At 39.0% G+C, this 21,108-nt stretch overlaps 1 protein-coding gene across 19 annotated transcripts in view; it reads right to left on the bottom strand.

Moving 5' to 3' along the window:
• The window catches only part of MYT1L (myelin transcription factor 1 like), a 284,247-nt gene that overhangs the window by 42,167 nt on the left and 220,972 nt on the right, over nucleotides 1-21,108 (bottom strand). For 18 of the 19 annotated variants that reach the window (XM_053380764.1, XM_053380763.1, XM_053380761.1 and 15 more), the window contains 5 exons: nucleotides 18,834-18,924; nucleotides 15,688-15,795; nucleotides 11,595-11,806; nucleotides 5,367-5,614; nucleotides 1,464-1,700 (listed from right to left, as the gene is read on the bottom strand). In XM_053380764.1, the coding sequence (XP_053236739.1) occupies nucleotides 1,464-1,700; nucleotides 5,367-5,614; nucleotides 11,595-11,806; nucleotides 15,688-15,795; nucleotides 18,834-18,924 (896 nt within the window). The remainder of the gene's footprint in view (nucleotides 1-1,463; nucleotides 1,701-5,366; nucleotides 5,615-11,594; nucleotides 11,807-15,687; nucleotides 15,796-18,833; nucleotides 18,925-21,108) is intronic. The other variant, XM_053380773.1, reaches the window with a different exon arrangement.

The following is a 21,108-nucleotide window of genomic DNA, read 5'->3' as shown; positions in this document are numbered from 1 at the left end:
TGGGAAACTCCAAAATGTCAAAATCACATTTTATATAGATGTTTGCTAATATGGAGTAGCATGGAAAAATAGCCGAGAATTAGGAACTCTGAATGTTGGTATAAGAACTTCTACCATGCTGGGGTGGAAATTGCAATATGCTTGTTCTGTGAAGTTGCTCTTTTGGGTTTCAGTATCAACCACCCTCATTTTATGAATAGGTATGTACAAAAATCCACTGGGGTTTTTTTGGGTTTTTTTGTAGAATGAACATATGTGAAGACTTTACTCTCCCATATATAACATATTATCCAGAAAAACACAAACATAATAACGGAGTCAAATAATTAAATATCCAAACATAGTATTTGATATTTCATAGTTATATGCACAAATGATGCCTCAGTTCTAAATTACTGTTCTTACTAAGTATAGTTTGTAGGTTAGAATTCACAGCTCTCCACATATTGAATTTGGAAATGTTCAGATTAATGACCTGAGATGCTTGGACACAAAAATTCCTGTAGATGGCAGTCTAATAAAAAGTATGAAAGTTCTGCTTCTGCTTGCTTTGCATATACTATCTTTTATGTATTTTCTCCTATTTTAGTGATAATGTATACAAAGCATATTCCATCATGTCTCATTTAAGGTCCCCCCCCCCAAAAAAAGAAGAAGCTGTGCCATCATTTATTGAACGAAGATTGATATGACAGCAGAGGAAAAGTGCATATAAGATCAGGCAATCAAAATGTACCATCACCAAATTCCTTGACACTAAAGTCTGGAACTGTAAGATCATGTCTGTATTACAGAACCTTGACTATAAATTGTGCTAAGGAAAAGTTAGAACCTAACAAAGATAAACAGCATCATCATAAATAAAGCAGCACCGATGATTACCAAAAGCCTCCTTTCCGAGCAACAATGGAAAACACAGCACATTCTACCTTTTTTGTCATTTGGAAATTTGTAATGAAAATATAGTCACTAATGAGATACCTCGTCTTCTTTCTTTACTACCACTTTCAATGTCTGCAATGTCATCACAGCAACAAGAACACAGAAATAATCCCAAGCAGTTTCCTTTTTTCCATTATGGTGAATGGCTAACAGCTTTTTCCAGTATAAGGACAAAAAAATAGGCTATCTATGTGACATGCCTTCTGCTCTGTTAGCAAAGCATTCTTTAATATCCCTGAATATGACAACCAAAGTTGATAAGCTGGGCAAGTTAGTTGCACAAAATTGCAGTCCCCTGTGTTCATTCTAAATTGAACTTAGATAACCAAAGTATACCTTGAATTTCTGCAATGGAAATCAGAAGGATATGGAAAATGAGCACATAGTTAGTAAAACAATTTCTAGTTAAAAGATTTGATCAGATGTCAACCACAGCCGCTTGTGGGTAAATCATTTCCCCACTACCACCACCACCACCAGTTCTTAGAAATTCAATGGAACAAAGCATGAAAGAGACATACACTGATTTCTTTTGAATCATCTTCATCTATCCTACTAGGCTTCATTTTTGTGTAGTCCACCGGCAAATCCCAGCAGTCACTCTCACTCAGCTGGTAACACCTGTTATTCATCACAGCCTGTTGTTGCGGCGACATTGGTTCTAGGGGCGTCAAAATGGTGCAACAGCCATCTCGTTGCCGCTGCTTGTTCAAGCTCAAGTCTAACGTTCCATTTTCATCAACTTCCATATCAGGGTTCTGTTTAAAAACACACACATGCCAAGGGTATAGAGTTCAGTTTGTTGTTATCAATTATTTCCCAGCACATACAGAGTTATTACCAAAAAGGAGTGCTCCATTTACAATTCTGCTTCCTGGCAATACTGCTGTATAATAAAAAGAAATCTCTGCAAAACATTTTCTTGTTGCAAATTCTGCTGCCTTGATTTTAACTCCTTGACATGTCTAGTTCTTTGAGTTAACAACCATATGAATCTGATATGGCCTGGAGCGCCTTAATTAGGTGAGCAATCAACAACAGAAGCTTAAACGTTAAATATCAGCAAACCTTTCAAATGCTAGCAACTGTGGAATCAGAAAAGAGAAGTTTTAAGTACTAAACAAAAAACACAAAAAACATACCATTCTCAACCAGTAACACCAACAGGCAGTTTCATGGGACTGGCCCCCATAAGCCTCTTTGTACTGTGCTTGCCACCTCCATATAAAGTGGAAATGTATTCAAACCACACAGACACCCCATCACAGACATTCAGTGATAAACTGCCTTTACATTCTACAAAGTCCTCCTTTATAATCACCTCAGCTTGGGGAAATGAAACTGGTACTGACATTCCCTGCAGCGATTGAGGAAGTGTGCTGGGAAAGTGAGGCATTTTCTTTCCGCCTTTCTACCTTTCCTTCTCCCTCTTTTATTTCCTTTTGCAAGTGAAGCAAAAATATCACACACACACACTACACACCTTTGAACCTCTGTTTTCCTGAAGCCAAAATGCACACAAAATCCATATTTTAAGAGAGAAAGATCCTTCTCCCAAGAAATCTTATTTCAAGCGTGGCTCTTCTTCCTCATGTTCTAGCAACCTGCTTTCCTTACAGTAATAAAAGCTTCCAGAAGACACTCCAAGAGAAAATATTTCCCCCATGCTTATTACCTAGAAAAATCATACATCGCAATCCTGCTTGGATACTGTTTTTAATAGACCAGACTTGATTATTTCCTTGATGGTGATTTGGTGCGGCATTTACCTTCCCAGAAGTACCATTTTGATTTTAATAAAAGGGGAAAACATTGGGGAAGGGGGAATCCTCTTTTAACTTAAAAAAAGAAAATGCAACATCTCCCAGTGATGTTACTTAAATTTCTTCTACCTAAACTGGATTAATATTACATGCCAGGGAAAAATAGGTTTTCCTCTCTTCTATATAATAATACAATGAATTCAAGTAAGATGAAAACAAAAGCTTTCTCCTTTTCTCTAAATTGACATTAATTATTTCTAATAGCTACTTTTGGGATAAGCTGTATTATCCATTTATCTTTATCTTTTGTTACAAGAAAATTTCTCTGCAAAAAGCAGAATATGTTTGCCAGACACAAAGTTCACTTATAGCTTCAAAAACTTGGTTTGATTCACCCTCTGAGTGTTTGTTTGTATAGCCATCTAGTGGTCTCATGAAGGAAGCGTAGTTTTGCTGGGAAATGGTTTTAAACAAGTAACATCTCATTAACTCTCTGAACTTTTTTTTTCATAAAAATGAAATTTCTTCACAATGTTTTTTTTTAAGAGTCTTTTCGTTTTTTAAAGACTGAATAACTTATTTAAGTACACGGTCCTAATTGTAAGAATTGCTCCTTTTTGTAATTAGTTCCTTTAGGCTTTGCCAAGTGGTTGTTAATCTATTAAGTGTTCACTAACACTTATAAAGTGGTGTCAGGCTGTGCAGCACTACTGTGTTGTGTTGAGCCTGCATACTAGGGCTACTGAAGACATCTGGGATAGCTTTATATTTTCATAGTAAGGTCTCTCAGCATTAGTGACGGACGGACAGACTTAAGTTCAATACATCCCAGTTTTGCGTGAGGGTAGAATCAAGTCTATCCTGTCCCATTTCTAGGTGAATTTTTAAGGGGAAGTCTTTTAAAATCCACATGGTGTGGGGTTGGGGTTTTTTTTTAGCACCTGAGTATTTGTTCCAGGTATTTGTACTTACTCTACCGCATTTGAAGTGTGGGGGTGTCAAGGAACCTGACACTCAGGCTTTGGGTGGCTAGATAAACATTATTATTTTTAACCCAGTTTTAAAGGGCAAAAATCATTTTTAGAAGAGCAGCCCTCAGTCGCCCCTCATAAAGGATTGTGGATTCCAAGCTGGACGCATGATCCAGATATGTTGATTCTCGCGGATCGAATCAGGTGAGTCTGCTTTGGAGTACAGGTTTGGCAGATTTCTCCTCCATGCCTAGCTCTGTGTAAGAAGTGTGGTTCTGACTAGCTAGTTCCCATCTTTGTGTACAGATACACGAGCAAAACAGGCCTTTCGATTAGTCAGTAGGGGTGCGTTAGCTCCTCATGTTGTTGGGAAGCCTAGCTAAGTATAGATCTCTTTCCCCCTCCCAAACCTCCAATGGGAAACAGTTGGTATTTGGGGCTACCTGAGTTTGCATGCTTATTAGCAACAGGACTAACAGCAGTAATTGCGAGTCCCCACTACTGATGTGTCATTCAACATGGGGAGAACCCTCAGATCTCAAGTAACACCACAGGGAGATTCTCAGAAGTGAGAAATCAGAAAGCTATTTTCAAGTCCCACACCAAAGAACGTGGAAAACAAGCCTTAGTTGCTAACATAGAATGTTCCTTAGGGTCAGGGTTGGAAACAACAGTTTTTAAACAACATCAAGACACTAATGCATGAAAACAAAGGAATGCATTTTTAAAATGTTTTCCATTGCTTCCAAAAATTTAGATCATGGCTTAAAGTTTTTTGAAATATTAAGCTGTAAATAAATGTACTTAATTGTTTTTTTAAAAAAGTGGGTAGTCGCAGACTTCCACTTTTGGGCCACAGCTTTCCATGGAAATGGAACATCTACCTTCAGTAAGTCTTCAACCTTTTCAGACTCAGGGCCCACCTTTAAACCCAAACATGCATTTGAAGACACATTTCTTAATTTCTAAGCATAAATCTGTATAATCTTAGATCAGATTTTTCAATATGTTCAAGACACTATTAAGTGAATATTTATCACTGGACGTAGCAGTTTCCAGGGAGACACAAGCACCACACAAAACTGACGCGCAAGATACAAGATGGAGTATGGTTGAAGTTTGAAGTTGTGAGGCGAAGTCACTAACCTTCCTACTGCCCTGCTGATATTTATTTGTACACACATTATGAAAGTGGCCCCATGTAGGCCTAATCAGGAGTCTAATTCTGCTGTGCCAAACCACTCGTACTTGCCATGCAAAACAAATCCATTGCCAAATTATAATTTAAGTAAAATAATAATAATACACCAATAAGCACATTAAAGCTATAGCACAGACTATTCAGTGAATTCAGCTGACATAACCTTTGTAGTCTCCGCAGACCTCACCAGTTTAGGAAACATTTAACAATAACAGCAGGCTTTTTATTCGTTTCAACCCTGTTTTTTAAACTCTGTATTCTGAGCTAGCTCATATCAGATGGCTGCTGCTGGACTACCATAGCAAAGCTGTAAGATGTCATTGCTAGAATTTATATGGAGAACAAGATTAAGCATCCTTGGAAACTCTTGCTCTATTTATCATAGATGATTAGTATTATGCCAGTGCAGACAATAAAGCGTTATGCATTTCCCCATTCAACAAACAAATATACACAGAGATATAGAGGCACAGGTTTGTTTGTTTTTACCCTGGAACAGAGATCCTGAGGTTTAGTGGAGAGGTTCTGAGGCATCTCCCTGCAACGAGTGGAAAGGTTCAGTATAGCAGTAGCAGCCATGTGCGCTGCTTCCATGTCATGGGTATAGTCAAAGCTGCTCTTGCTGCAGGTACTGCTGGCGCTGCTGCCTCCTCCACAGCTCATATTGCTGCTGCTGCTAGGGGCATAACTGCTTGTTGTGCTGCTAGTTGGGCTGGAGTTCTTACAGTAACGTTTTGCTGTGGGAAGGAAATATGACAAGGATGACTCAAAAGGGCTGGCACTTATGTACGCACACGTAAAAAAGCAATGCAATCTGCAGAGAATGGTGTTCAAAAGGAACGGCAAAGACTATCAAGGGAGGGGGAAACCCAAGGTGTGTTTGTGTGTGTGTGTGTGTGTGTGTGTGTGTGTGTGTAAGGGAACCACTCTTGATAATTTTATGATATTCGAGTGTGGCTTCTTTTGCACAAGAAACCTGGATGTGATACTGAAAAGAAGCAGAGTGATAATCTCCAGAGTATTCTGCAGTGACACTCAGATCAGTTTTATAGCAAGCAAAATGTGCACAATGCACTATAAGGAGGGCTTTTAAAAAAACAAAAGCCACACACACACACACACACACACACACTGTTAACTGTTGGCAGGAGAAGAAGGAATGCACTGCCCCAGGAAAACGGGAGAACTTGCACAAAGCTCCTAATTCACACTATTTTCTGAGGGGGCCTGACAGATAAAAAGCTCACTGAGAAGATAATATGCTTGATCTCCTCTGTGTTGCCTTTGAAAGTGTTGCACCCTAAACAGTACATTAAGAAGGCATCCCCTCATGAGCTGAACCTGGAACTATTGGAATTCCTTTCTCACCTACCCAGCCAACTGTTTATGTAATATTAAAAGCTATTATGTCTTGACACAATATTTTTTTTGACAGCATCTAATATACAAAGGTTGGTTCAGATGTAATGTCAAAAACCATGGTACCTGAAGGTTTTGCCTGTGGGGCAAATAGATGGTATTGGGGCAAGAATATAATCAGGAAAGTGGCACAGCGTTAAGGGGTAAAATTTCCTAGCCCAGTTCTGTGGTTTTGATCTGAACCCAGCCCTCCCCCTGCCAATTGCAATGACTATTTAATTTCTAAACGCCTCAGGAGTCAAGACCAAAGGAACTTCTACTCCATCATTCTTTTCTCACAGGAAGTTCACAAGTAAGGACCTCTACACACTTGGTCTATGCATCTTCTAAAGCTAACCAGGTTCATGGCCATCATTACCTCTTGTGAGAGCAAATCTAATAGTTTAGCTATGCCCTGTGTGAAGAAGTGCTGTCTTTTGTCTGTCCCAAAGAGCCTTTTCACAACTCTTCCATATCAACATCTAGTTTTGCTTGGTGCAAATGGAGGGAAGGATGGGAGTTTCAAAGCAATGTCTGGGTCCCACAAAACCCTATGCACAAATAGATCCTAAGCTTCCCTGGCCCAGGAAGTCTCTCTGTTTTAGAAGTGGTCATGGTGATTCAAACCATTTGATTCTAGGCATCTAAGTTGTGTGCCTTTTTGCATGCTATACCAATATCATTATTTTTTAAAAAGAACCCTCCTTACTGTCACTACTTTATGTTCTGAGCACGCATTGGTCACCTGACATTTTTTTTCTGATGAACTTTGACACAAGCTATGCCTCGATATTAACAAAAGCTCAAACATTCCTCAGTTAAGATGCCAAACCCTTTGCTCAATTTTCATTTTTAATCATCTGGCACCATAAACTGATGTTTAATTTCCAGGTACTAAAATAATCACAGATATTTAGACATTCAGAGAACAGCTTCACCCATAATTTGTCCCTGTAATACTGAAATAATCAATATGGCTCAATATATACCGTATTTTTCGCTCTATAACACGCACCCAACCATAACACGCACGTAGTTTTTAGAGGAGGAAAATCCGTAGGCATGCCACCCGTAGGCATTCCCTCCATAACACGCACAGACATTTCCCCTTACTTTTTAGGAGGAAAAAAGTGAGTGTTATGGTGCAAAAAATACGGTAATTTGTTGACAATATGAATGCTATGGGGGAAGTGTTGGGGCATGTCTGAAGAGGAGAAAACTCAGGTTCACCTCATACACTACAAAAATACTTTAGACTATATTTCTTTTTCCATCTCTGACATCAACATAATGAAAAGTTTCAATTCAACAATCAATACGCCACCAACTCCATTGGTGTATTATCTATATAGCCAAATACATCTGCTTGCTACAAGCACACATGACACAATATCATGGGGACAGAACAAATGTTTTGTGTACAATAGTAAGAATGTACAAAGAAAAAAACTGAGGTTGAAAAGGAAGCACAATTAATTTGTTTAAAGAAGGTCAGCACAAATCTTATTCCGAAATACATTTGTTTCTTCTTCCCACTCCTTTTGACTTTCCCCAAGTCATTCCTCATTTCCTTATTATTAAACCTCTAACTTCTCTGTATCCAGTCCCTTATTTGTTTCTACTGCACAACCTATGATCTGCCAAGTTGAACACAGCCCATCATCAACCATAAAGGTCCAGCCAGAGCTCAATAAACCCCTTACTTTTGTTGCTTGCTTGAGACTTGAAAACAAATGCATTCTCTGTGTTGACACCTTCCCCAGTTGTAGACTGTCCCTTCACTGGAAGCATGTCTGCCTTATGGCATTTTGGCACCAGACAGAGACCTGTTTATTTGCCCAGACATTTATGGGTTGTTAAGTACAGTTATGGAAAGTTGGCCGTTGCTTCAGTTTGTGACTGAACCATGACTGAATTTTAGAGTTCCTTTTTTATTGTCTCATAATTGTTTCAAATTGTTGTAGTTTTCAATTACGTTGTAACCCATCCTAGAGTGATGTGATGAGGAACTGGCTAAGCACATATTTTTAAACAAAATATAAGGAGAAGGGCTGATAAGGATATGACTATCACAATCATATCTATTTATAAGTTGTGCAGAACTGGTCAAATGTAAGTTTCCTGGGCCAGGAAAAGCTTACTTCTGTATTATATACTAGCTTGCTGCTGAAGCATAATAGACTACTTATGAGTAGCACCAGCAGTGCAATCACAACATTGGTTGGATGAAATCCAGGTACTTCTGCCTAACTAGGCTGTGTTTTGATGGAATTATAGCTATTCTCATCCAGTGATCTTCTTTTCTTGCTTAATTCTAAATACAAGTGAATAGATAAGAGAAGAAATTTGTGTCAGGACTGAAGGTTGCATCCAAAAGTGTGACTGCATGAGCAGAACAAATACTGTTCATGCAACAGAACTTCCTCTCCCTCTCCCCTCTCCTGCCCAATCTGTTCTTCCTAACCTTCGAGAGCAGGTTTCGGGTGTATCTGTGCAAGGGGAGGAAAAGTTCTACTGCGTGAGCAGAAGTCATTTGTCATGTTCAATGACTTTGTTGGATACAAACCCTTACATCGAGGGTTGACCCTACCATTAGGCAGAGTGAGGTGGCTGGCTCAGGTGGCTGAGTTCGGCTGTCACGAAAGGGCAGAAAATATTTAATTTATTGTCATATTACTTTTTTGCTAGGGAGAGATGCTTGTGGTATTTCCTGCATCATGTGCCAAAATAACTTGGCCAGTCTTGGTTACTATGCACCTTGACTTTAAGAGTGCCACCATTTGCTGCTCTGCCTCAGGCAGCAAAACGTCTTGGATGGCGCCTATTAGCCACTTTATACTTTCAACACTAACATCAATACAACTACTGTAGTAACCATCACTACACCTTTTTATGCCTCGCATACAATACAGGCCAACTTCAGTTCATACTTATTAATAAAATGTTCTCTCACCTTGCACAGTGCAGATAAGCCCCATTTAGATGTTCTCCATCACTGACAATCCAGTTCAACAAATCCTCACGGAATAAGCCTATACCTTAAGCACGTTCTTAGGCTTCTGGCCTCCCCTAAGAATGTTTAAGTTCTTTAGTGAATTGGGGTCCTAAAAGGGTAATTCCTTGGTCCTGACTGCACCTTAATTTATACAAACTATGAAGATATAATCCATGCCAATTCTTATGTGTGAAGGCTTCAATGCATACACACAATAGCTATAATCCCTTTCAAAACCCTACTAGTTCCTCAAAAACTCTTTCATACCGGTTTTATGAAATTTGTGTATAAATTGACATGAGAAAGTAAAATCATGGCTAGGCTGCCATTTATTGCCCTGCTTCTGCAAATGAAATCCATGACTGGAGAGAAAAGGGGTTTGCATGATGCATTACCATAGTTTGTCAGATAACAGTCTTTCTAGTCTTGTTTTTCACTCATCCTTTGTTTGTTTTTTTAGAATAAAATAAAATAATAAAGAACTCAGAAGATGGGTGTGTACGTGTCTCATACCTGCGTTTCATGTCTTTCCCCATATTAGGTGTCCAATAACAAGAAAGCAGTCCAACAAATGGAACCTGATATCGTTATCTATGTTTGTTACATACAAAAACAACGCTATCACAGAATTTTGTTGTGGAGTCTAAATATGCGTATCGGCAACTGGCATTCTCACACAGTTGACAAGGCCTCAGGATCTTGGCAAGACTCACACATGCTGACACCTGTCTGGTGCCCCCTTGTGCTGGGCACCTTGTGTTGTGAGCAGCTAGATAGGGAGTGCTCTGTATTCCAACACAGTGCTGCTCCAGGTATAGTGTGAACTATCATCTAAATTATGTCAGGATTGGCTGTGGGTGGGAAGGGATGCAGAATTACCACACAAACAGGTCCCAGAAACACTCAAGCCCTCTTCACCATGATGCACCTAGAAAGTTGGGCAAACTGCACACCTCCCACTTTGTCTACACAGAATTTCAGTACAGTCCAAACACAGGATTGCTCTAAGCATCATCTGTTATTCTGGATACTGCTGGTACGCCTAAACAGGCAACAGAAGTCTCTTGCTTTATTTAAAGAATTTACAACCCCCTTTTCTACAAAACCTTATACCTTGAAGGTTGCCTCGTAACGAAACGATGTGAGCATGCTCCAGTTCGTACAACTTTCGCTACTTTTCACACCAATCTCACTCTATGTCTGTTCCAAGATGTTAGGTCTATTGTGGATTTGTTTGGACTATGGTTAAGATTGTCACTTGGACATTTCTGTACCTCTTTTTCACTGCTAGGAACCGGATTGTTTTCCACTGACGTGTTGTGTATTAAAAAACAGAAGTGAAAACATGGCACACATCTCCCCTCCCTCCTTCTGCCCACAAAGGTCTAGTAATCATGTGAAGTCTCGGTGCTAATCTATATTCCACAATCATTACACTCCCCCCGCCCCCCCCGGCAAAGTAGAGTCATCAGCAGAATCAGGTGATATATAATAATTACAGGTTTTCCAGCACTACCCTCCCTCAGCCCAAAAACCCCCCATCAAGAATTTGGTAATATATTAGGGCCATAATTAACATGACTAACAAAAGGTGTTGGCACTGCAGCTAAGTTCAACACATTTCCATTTCTCAAACCTCAGAGAGCAAGCACATTATCTTTGTGAGTTAGCAAAGCATTACATAACCCATAAGTCTGGCTCTCCTAGACATTAAAATGGACACTAAACTACATGGCCTGGGGCCACTGCCCATTTGTATTGCAAACTTAATAACAATAATCCACCAAACTCAATCATTAGACATTATTTTGAGGGGGGGGGACAAAGCAATCCAGAATCCAGCATGATATAAAGTTTTTGACATGCTTTCATGAAAAGTTCCAGGCAACACCATCATCAAATGAATAGAATTCCCTTAATATAGCAGAAGTCTGCTTATCTGCTTTAAAAACAAACAAAAGAAAAACACATCCTTATTCTTGTTGCTTTTCTGCAACCTACCTACTGTTGGCCAAAGTCGTTTTTATGTCAACCTTGTGTAATTAAGGACCAAGTGATATTGACCTGTGCCTCAACTTTTTCGGCCTAATGGATCAGGCCGCAGAAGCAGAAGCAGTTGTGAGTCTCAAGGCTGCAATTTCTGACATAGAAAAATGCAGAAACCATACCATTTTTATTACTACCAAGCAGGCAGGTGAGATAAATAGACTTCCGCTCTATTACATGGGCATGAACATATACAATACTCAGATGAGGTCTGTACAAGTCACACCATTGTTAGATGCAGATTGGTTTCTGATGATTAAAGAGTGTGCACCTCATACCATCATATCCTTTGGGAGAAATATCCCTTGATTGCACCTTGGGAGCTATGGCTCTCTTGCCATATGCATGGTTGTCATAACTGTTATATTCAAACGTAGTCTTAGAGTATTTCTCTAGTTCCTTGGCCAAGTTGGAGCGGGGCGTTGTGGTGGGGACATTGTTTCTGTAGCCATACTGAGGGATCTCCAGCTGCTTAACAAAACACATGGGCCTAGAAATTAAGCAAAAACAAACAAACACGTACAGTGTGTTAGACAGATAGTACACAATTTGAAGCCTTGATAGTAACACTTCTTTCAGCTTGTTTACTGCACACAAGCGGCAGCAATGCATTTATTTATTTATGTATTTATTTAAGCGCTTAAGTTGTGTTTTAGCAGGACACCTTCCTTCAACAAAAGCCCAGAGAAAACAAATTATAATTACACCACATGTGGCTAATAGCAAAAGAAATAGGGAAATGGTCCTATTAAACCAACAACAACAACAACAACAACACCAACACACACACAGATATGTTCCCTTGCTATATGAGGCAATAAGGGGAGGAGCATGATTACAGCAGCTCTGCAAGGAGATAGCAAAAGTTACCTGAGCATATTACATGTGCATATAAGTTTTGGAGCAATAGCAATTCCAGGGCCTACCTGCCCCCGGAATAATTTCTAAATCTAGCATGATCAAATTGCGGGCAATGAGTCCACATGTGCTTTGATATCTAGTGTGTCCATCAACCTCCTGAAGTCTACTCATTGCACTATACTGCCACTGGACCTACATTTAACAGCACTAAAATTTTGAACTGGTTAGTGCTGGCACCATCAGTCTTTTCAGCTCCCCAAGAGGGCATAATGGTTGACATGCCTCCTTTATACATACTTTTTTCTCACCTACCATTAAGAAAAGGAAAATGCCATATTAGCAGGCTTGTGTGGTGAGATCAAACAGACCTTTTTAAAGTTCTGTGATTTGACTATTTTGCTGTTTCTTTGCAATATCTATGGTCTTATTTCAACTGCTGTTGACCTTAGCATTGCTGGGAACTCATTATTGCAACAAATCATGGTGTGTAATACTGTGTATAAAATTAGAAGCTTCCCACAACCACAGAAGAGACCAACTCACGTCTCTTCAAAGGTGAGGGGTGGTGGGACAAACTCATCCCTGAAAATTGTGGCAATGTCATTTTCAAGTGCTTCCCCATTGCAATCATAAAATGGCAAATATATAGCAATACGAAATTTAAAAACATCATATATATATATATATGTGTGTGTGTGTGTGTGTGTGTGTGTGTGTGTGTAAAAAACCCCTTCTAAGCTGAAATAAAATACAGATGGCAGATTTGCTCCAATGCATGACTGTAAATTTGTTAAAGGAACTTGTTAAAGGAAAGCCTCAACTGCACTATCATGGATGGGAGCTCTAATACATATTAGTTTGTTTAATAAGATGGTCTAATAATATAGGTTGGCTTTGTGCCTCTCAAAGTGAATGTGAGAAATGTTACATAACCATAAACTTGTAGACTTCCAAAGTATTATTTCGTTGGAATTTAGGTAAAAGATATGTATGTATAAATAAGATTTTATTACTCATCCACTTTGATTTTATTTCACATGCTGGGGTGGAAAATTACTTCTTAGAGAACAGAGCCCAACAGTGTTCTGCAAACACAGAACCAAGTTCAATAAAGCAAAAAGCTGCTTTATACTATGGAAATAGAATTCAGATACTGTGCCGTCAAAACAAATACGAATTGTACACTGGATCGCATATTCTGTAAATCAGATTTCTTCTCAAAAGGCTTTAAAAAATGTATCCTACTTCACTTGCAGTGCAAAAATGATATTTCCCCAGGAAGCACCACCTCTGTGGGAAATCCTAAGTAACCAGGCTTCAGTTCTGGATGCCAAAGGCACCACCATTTTGCTCAGTCTGAAGACAAAAAGGCAGAAGCATGTTGTTGCTGCTAGGACACATCTTTAGGTCAAGGTGTGCAGCAAAAAGCCCCCCAAAAAATACTTGGGCGCTTCTTATGGGTTACTCTGTTTGAAATCAAGTTGAAGGTAATAACAGCAGTCGATACGTGCTTAGCCAGCACAAATATCACAGGGCGAGCTTCAGAGTTTTCATCTTAAGAGCTCTTACAGGAGAAAGGCAGCGGAGAAGTCAAATCTGAGGTGACAATGTAACTCAGATCACCTATCAAGATCTGAAAGGCACGACAGTCCCAGCGGCAAAAGCAAAAGTGCCAAAACATCTATTTGAGGAATCTGTCAAAAGCTCAGGTGCTGCTTCTTATAAGAGGCTTCCTTTGCATGGCATTTGACTTTGCACTAAAGAAATTCTGGTTCGAAAGCAATGGCAAGGCTACACCAGCTTTGTTCTGTTCCTCTTGGCAGCTGCCACGGAATAGTCTTATCTGTGGTACTGTTGTTTTGATCTACAAAGGAGTTTCCCCCCAAAATTGTATCTGAAGTGGAAGAGTATGTGGAACACCAAACCCTAAATCTGTAAACTCACATCGTATTTCTGAATGATGAACAAAATCAGCCATGCTTCTTCTTTGGAAAAATGATCTTGTTTTTCTAATGGCATGGAGAAAGCACACTGATACATATGTGATTTCTGTGCCTAATTTAACTATCATTTCCCCCCTTATTTTTAGACTGTAGAAGAAGCCAGGAAAAAATAATACCAGGGAAACTCTGCAGTGTTTGGCTTTCAAATAGTGGCATTCACTATTAGCAAGTTTTGCCGTGCTTTGCATTTTCAGTCTTCCAGATTATGGAGTGATTTGCAACAAAACCTGCAGTTCCAGGGCAGTACTAAATGCATTTTCAAATACCATTTGAATGAAGATTAGAAACATCATTAGTAGTAAAAAACCACCACAAGATTTCTAGGCTAAAACACGATTCCTGCTTTCTTTTGAGTATGGACGATACTATTAAAATGTCTTTGCCACTGGATTTGCATTGCCATTGGATTAATGAGAGATCTGAAGGCACTCTAAATGTAGCTTCAGACATCATGTTTGTAGGTTTGCTTTTGACATCACTGTAAGTCGTAAATGCACGTGGAAATGAATCCAAAATAGCCCAGCATGTTTTGACCAAACCCTCAGCTTGAGTTTGGCTGGATTTTTTTGAGATGATCCAGTATCATGAGGCCACTAAAAATGGTCATTAGACATGTCACTGTGAGAGAGGAAAGCAGAATCTAAATCTGTACCTTCAAGTGAAGCCATTCTGTTAATGTTTATAATTAACTAGTTTCCTGACAGAAAACATAGGAAAACTCTCTCTTTTTTCCTAGGGAATGCTGTGTACATCTACACATATGCATTTAATTAGAAAATATTACAGCAGTTGGGTGACCTACACAGCACAGGACTTAGCCTTAGTACCCTGACTCTCAAGATTCCCAAGAAAAGTAACTGCTTCAAGGAAATGCTTATAGGTTCTGCACAGGACAACCTAGAAATTGTATTCCTGAGGAATGAGATGAATCATGAATTATTGGCAGCAATAAAACTGTAAGCCATATGATGGTGTAACTTTATCATTCTTTCTAGAGAGAATAAGAAGCCAACTAAACCTCAGTGGGTGGTTTTCACTGTTAAATCTAAGAATGAAAATACTTTTGAATTAGAATTCCATACTGGCAAACTAAAAATTTGAAAAATAGGGCTTCTGGTTTTCATTTAAACTGATATTTACTAGTAAACGCCTGCTGGAAAAAACAAGACTTACCGGTAAATATTAGTTTATTTCCCAAAGATATCAACTTTTTTTCACACTGTTCTTAGTTTCAGAACTCCAGCAGGCAGCTTTACACCAAACAATGCCTAAGACAAAAATGAGCTTTTCAGCTTTATTGATATTTGCCAAAAAAACATTAACCCACCCACCCCCAGGGTATATTGGTAGGCAGATAAATGCTGAGAACAGGATCCAGAAGCCCTAATTCTAAACACTTCTTCCAAGGGTCGTATACTTTTTTCTTTTCTTTTTTTTAGTGCTCAGGCTAACTTATTATGCAATTAATCTGGTATACGCTATTAAGTGTGAGAGCAACTCTTAATACCTCAAGACACGATCTGATGCCTGGTTTGATTTGGATGCATCACAGCTCTGATGCTTCTCTTGAGCTTTAGCCAGTTTCTCTGCTGCAGCAATAGGACATCCCGAGAGGCTGCAATTACAGAAAGAAAATGTAATTGTCGTGTCCTGAATAGCTTCATAGAGCCCTTCTTAGTAAATATAAGGAGGAAGCTTGCCAGGAACAAAATAATCTGCTTTTTGATGCCCTGCGTTACTCCTCTTCGATGCACAACTCTAGCCTTTAAAGACACAGGGCTGACATCATTAAAAAAATAAAATAACTTCCTATCCCACTGTACATAAGAAAAGTTCTGTGAAACGTGTGACCCACCAAGCCAAACATGCTTTCCAAGCTACTTATTGCAGCATGCCAGCCAGGTACTTGAATATTACCGTTTAGCCGTTCTACAATTTCTGCAAAAAATAAAAGTTGAACGAGCTGTTGATTAACCACCATAAATAGCTGGTGAGCTGCAATCAGCTTGATAGGTCACAAGTTATGCTTTAGTTTTGTGTTCTGGTAAATGTGCAGGAGAACACTACTGCCAGGCAAACAGAATGAAAATCTGAAAATTCCACTTTGCAATACTGTCGGGCAGGATTGCCAACAAGTATTATCCGCTTTGGAAAACTTTGTTATTTATATCACTACACTGGTATTTCAGTGGCAATGACGTGTAGGCCAAATTGCGCAGGTTAACACATTACACAATCATTGTTTTGCTTTTAAATGAAGGCTGCAACCCTGAAGCTGCTTATTTGAACATAAGCTTTGCTGAATTCAGGACTTACAACTGGTAAAGATGGTTAGGGCTGACCTGCAAAATGAAGCTGTGCCAATCGTAAATCAAAATAGAATTTAGCCTATAAGTGAAGATATTGCTTGCTGCTGAAATGGATGGAAAGCTGCCTTGGAAAGAACCCAGAATCATGAGGATACAGGAGCTATGGAGCTGAGCATATAATGACAGTTCTGCTTCTGCTAGAAAACAGTTTATGAGAAAAATAAACAACACACTGGAAGTAGCATATATATGAACATTATGACGAGGTAAAGGGAAAGTTGTTTATCTGGTCATAGTTTGCAATATGCTTATCTGATTTCAAAATTTCTACAGAGGAAATCAATACACTCTATGGCAGAATTCTGAACAGAACTTCACTCTGAATCTCCCTGAGATCTAGAAAGTCATTCCCCTTTCTATAGGGGAAAAATAAATCATAAAGCCATAGAAATGTTTAAGAGAAGACACGATACAGTAGACAATGTTTCCTAAACTCTTCCATGGATTACATGGCATGCACTGAGGTGACATGACCACTGGAGTTCATTCATTCAGACATCCTCCATGCCTCTTAGCAAGAGATTACTATTGCTAACCAGCAACACCCATTCTCAAAGTAGATATCTTTTAGGGAGCATGGCAGAGGGGGCCAGGAATGGAGAATCAAATAATGCAGACAGAAAGAGGAGTGCCAAACAGCACTCCTTGATGTCTCAAAAGCCGTGGATCTGAGACATGGTGTTTAAATAATCCTACAGCTTTCCCCAGTGCTATTGTCAAAGCCATGGACATTAAGCAGGGTCAATATTTTTTATAGTTTCATTTAAGGTGGTGGACTCTCCTTCATTGGAAGTTTTTAAGCAAAGTTTGGATGGCCATCTGTCATGGCTGCTTTAGTTGTGATTCCTGATATATTTGTTTTTAACTTCTTGGGCTCAATTACAGTGGTTTGGATCCAGAGTAAGCTAGTTGAACTTCGTTTATATTGAAATCAATGTGAAAAGTCAGCAATAACTAAAATGAAATTTGGTTGCCCTTCACATTAGCTATATTTAAGGGCAGGTTTGTCTAGGCCTTCAGGTTTTTGGTTGATGTTGACTCTGGAGCCAGTTATATTATTTATTGCTGCTGAGTTGGGTTTAAAATGTTTTTATTTTCAATTTTTTTTAAAAAAAATATTTTAGCTGCTATTGTATATTCTATGTTGTGAGCTACCTTGCTGGAGGAAGAGTATGGTTTAAAAGCAATCATACATAAATGAAGTCCCACTGATTTCAATAGAAGTGAAGGTCAAATCACGAACACCACAATCCATGTCTACTCAGAAGTTAGTCTTACTGAATTCAATGGGGCTTATCCCCACTTATGTGGGATTCTCAGTCTGGATCCAATCCTTTTATCTTCTGTAGCTTTGAATGGGACTATCTCCAAAAGCAAATTAAAAAGACAACAACTTCCTGTGGATTTTAAGATAATTTGAAAACAATCCTGCTGTTTTAGTCCTTTATACTAGAAGACTTTACTATCTGTGTATAGAAATTTAATTAATTAATTATAATAATTTCCAGTTCTACACAATTTGTTATTTACAATGCACTGGAATCTACAGCACTTCGTGAACAAAAAAAAGGTTAGTAGCTTAACATGGTGTAAAGAAACTATCCTGGTTCTGATTAGATACACCTTATTTTAGTATCATCGGTGATATTCTCCAGAAGTGCCATTTTAGATTTCAATCAGGTGGCAAAGAGATTTCAGTAGAGCTGAGGGGCTTTTGTGTGTGTCAGGATTCATATCAAGGTTAAGAGGCTGCTCTCTGAAATATTAAAGTGCATATTGTGAAGAAGCAGAACATTTAAAAAAAATTGTTGCAGCTACCTTTTTTGTACCTCAAAACAAACAGATATGCAGGTGACTCATATTCAAATACAGGTGAGAAATAATTGCAAGCAGCCTGAAGCACTGTGGGAAGGAAGGGTAGCTAGCGACCTCTCCCCCAATGATAGAAAATACCTATTGCAGCCTGCTGAAGGAATTTAAACTTGTATATTCAATTCTCACTTAGGAAATGCAAATGCTGGCCAACAGTGACAAGCCTTGAAATATAGCTTATTATTTGAATTAACTGTGCGCCAGAGTTAATCCTCTCATACGATAAGCCGTAAAGGACAATCAGACTGAGCACATCAGTCCATCTGCTCAGTTAAGGCCCAGAGCATCTTCACACACACCACACACATACATATGCACACAAACACACACACTTGTCAGGAGACGTTCAGAGGTGTTGTTGCTGTGAAATGGTATCCACCTACATTATAGCTCAGTGAGCACATCATCTTACCTTCTGTGAGAATTCCTGTTGCTATTTACGTGGCCTCGGCCTGTGCAGCCTGGTGTAGGACACTTAAGAACGTTTTCATGCATGGCAAGAACTTGACAAGGAGAAGGAAAGGAAACAGCAGAGTGTGGAAACAACAACAAGAAGAAAAAGATTTCAAGTCCCAGTCTGTAGGAAGCCATTTTAGTACAAAGCAAGATTAATTAATGATCAGCATTCCTGAAAATAGACACGTGACAGGTATAGCCAATAAAAGCCTGGTGAAGGAAAGAGGTGTTGTGGTACTCATTAACATAGGGATGATGTTAATACATTAAGAGTTATGGAGGGCAGGTTATCTAACAATTAATGTGTCTCTGGTGTGACAGTGAAGCAGGAGGCTGCATACATAAGCACTGAGCAAAAGCACTGAACAGCACAGTGGTGAGTTGGAGGTTGGAGCAGTTTTAAGGTGCATATATGCAATAATAAACTGATTAGGTACACAAAACAGGCATCCAGAATCTGGAGTCCATAACTGCATAAAATGTGTGCAAATTCTGAGGTGCTGAAAGCAGTACCAGAAAGATCTTTGAAGCCCAGCTATGGAATTGGTTCCGAGCCCCACAACTGCCTTGATTACGTAGGACTAACGCTTGTTAAAAGTTCAATGGCAGTTACACTCATGTTGTGATCAGAATAATTGCTAAAAAAATAATAATCTATAGCTGTCAATAAATCATAAAGGGTCCAAAAAAGGAAGAAGAAAAAAAGGAGGGGGGGAGAAACCAATATAAGCAAAGAATGTGAGCACATTTTAAAGTCAAGGGGGTGGTGGAGTGATAAATTAGGAATAAAAGGAACCAACAAGGCCTGGTTTAAACAAAAAAGGGTTGTCATTTTCCACCACCAAGCAAGCATTGGGGAGGGGCTGCAATTCAGCGATAGGGGAGCACACTACTTTGTAAATTGCATCTCTGCTATTTTCCAGTGTGGGATTTGAAATATCAGGGATCCCATCCTACAGATCTCAAAGTCTCTGGATTCAATACAATAGGACAGTACTTATAATTTACTTGAACTGAAAACCATTATGTGCCAAACATTCACTTTTTTTTAACGTTTAAAAATAAATTGAGCTGCATCCAATTGGTGTGCATGTGTACAACATGAAAAATGCTCACATCTGTGTCACTGTTGCTGGACGACTAGTGCAAAATTATGCTACATTTCAAAGGAACCAATCTTTTTAAAAAAAGCATGTGTAATGCTTACACAAAAGCCTAGAGGATATAAGGAATAAAGCCTGTGCATAATTGATTTAAAGAATAGTCACAACCACCATCATTCATCACCATCACCACACTACTAGCAGTGTACTAAAGATGTGAAAGCTTCACTTTGGATTTCCTGCTATTCAAAGCTGTTCTTGAAACATGCTTTACAAGCCCAGCACTGCAGGAGTAGGGTAAGGAGGAGAAAAAAAAGAGATAGATAGAAAGAGAGAGATGATCTCACCTTTTTCACTTTTGTCACTACTGAACATGCAAACCGTTTAAAGCTATATTCTTCTTTGATTGGTAACGTTTTCTAAATGCTGTATATTTACCATTTACGTTGGTGGGGGGGGGGAGGAGATGAACCACTTTGAGGAACTGAGTAAACATTTGTGTTTGAGAAAATTATAGGCCTTGCTAAACTGGAAATTGAATTCCTTTGATCAGCTCGATTCACACACCAGCTGAGAAGCAGTGTTGCTTCCTTAAGAGGGATTTCCCTTTCTGCGAGTTTTAAGGGAGGATATGAAATGGACAATACTCTGCCATTGATGCCCTCATACCACTTTTAACTCCAGACTGAGTTAAGTGCTTTCAAGACTCAAAAGTTTCTTGCGGCTTCTCTTTCCAAATCTTCATTGTCATGAATGAAAAATACTTTTTTCACTTAATATATGTGATGATACTACATCACATGGTAATTACTTCTCAATGTAATGGCAACATGTAGAAGCACTCTCATAGTGCTAGTGTTTTCAGTGGCAGATATATGAAGAGCTGCTTTGTGGAAAATGACTGTCCTGACCCTAACCCGATGGGGTGATCCTTAAGGAGAATTGAGACAGTTTCACACTGTGTGGAATTTGACTAAGTTCTAAACAGAGGAGACCCACTGAAATTAATGAACATGACTAAGGTCCCTTAATTCTAGTGGGAATTCTTGATCTCGCTACTATATTAACTATGTTGTTCTGGTGTTTTATATTTATTATTGTTGTTTTTCATTGCAAGCCACTTCCACT

The sequence above is a fragment of the Podarcis raffonei genome, chromosome 3 (genome assembly GCF_027172205.1).
Source record: "Podarcis raffonei isolate rPodRaf1 chromosome 3, rPodRaf1.pri, whole genome shotgun sequence".
In the NCBI taxonomy this organism is placed as follows: Eukaryota; Metazoa; Chordata; class Lepidosauria; order Squamata; family Lacertidae; genus Podarcis; species Podarcis raffonei.
Note: the sequence above shows the minus strand (reverse complement) of the source record. Positions and strands in the feature narration are given on the sequence as shown.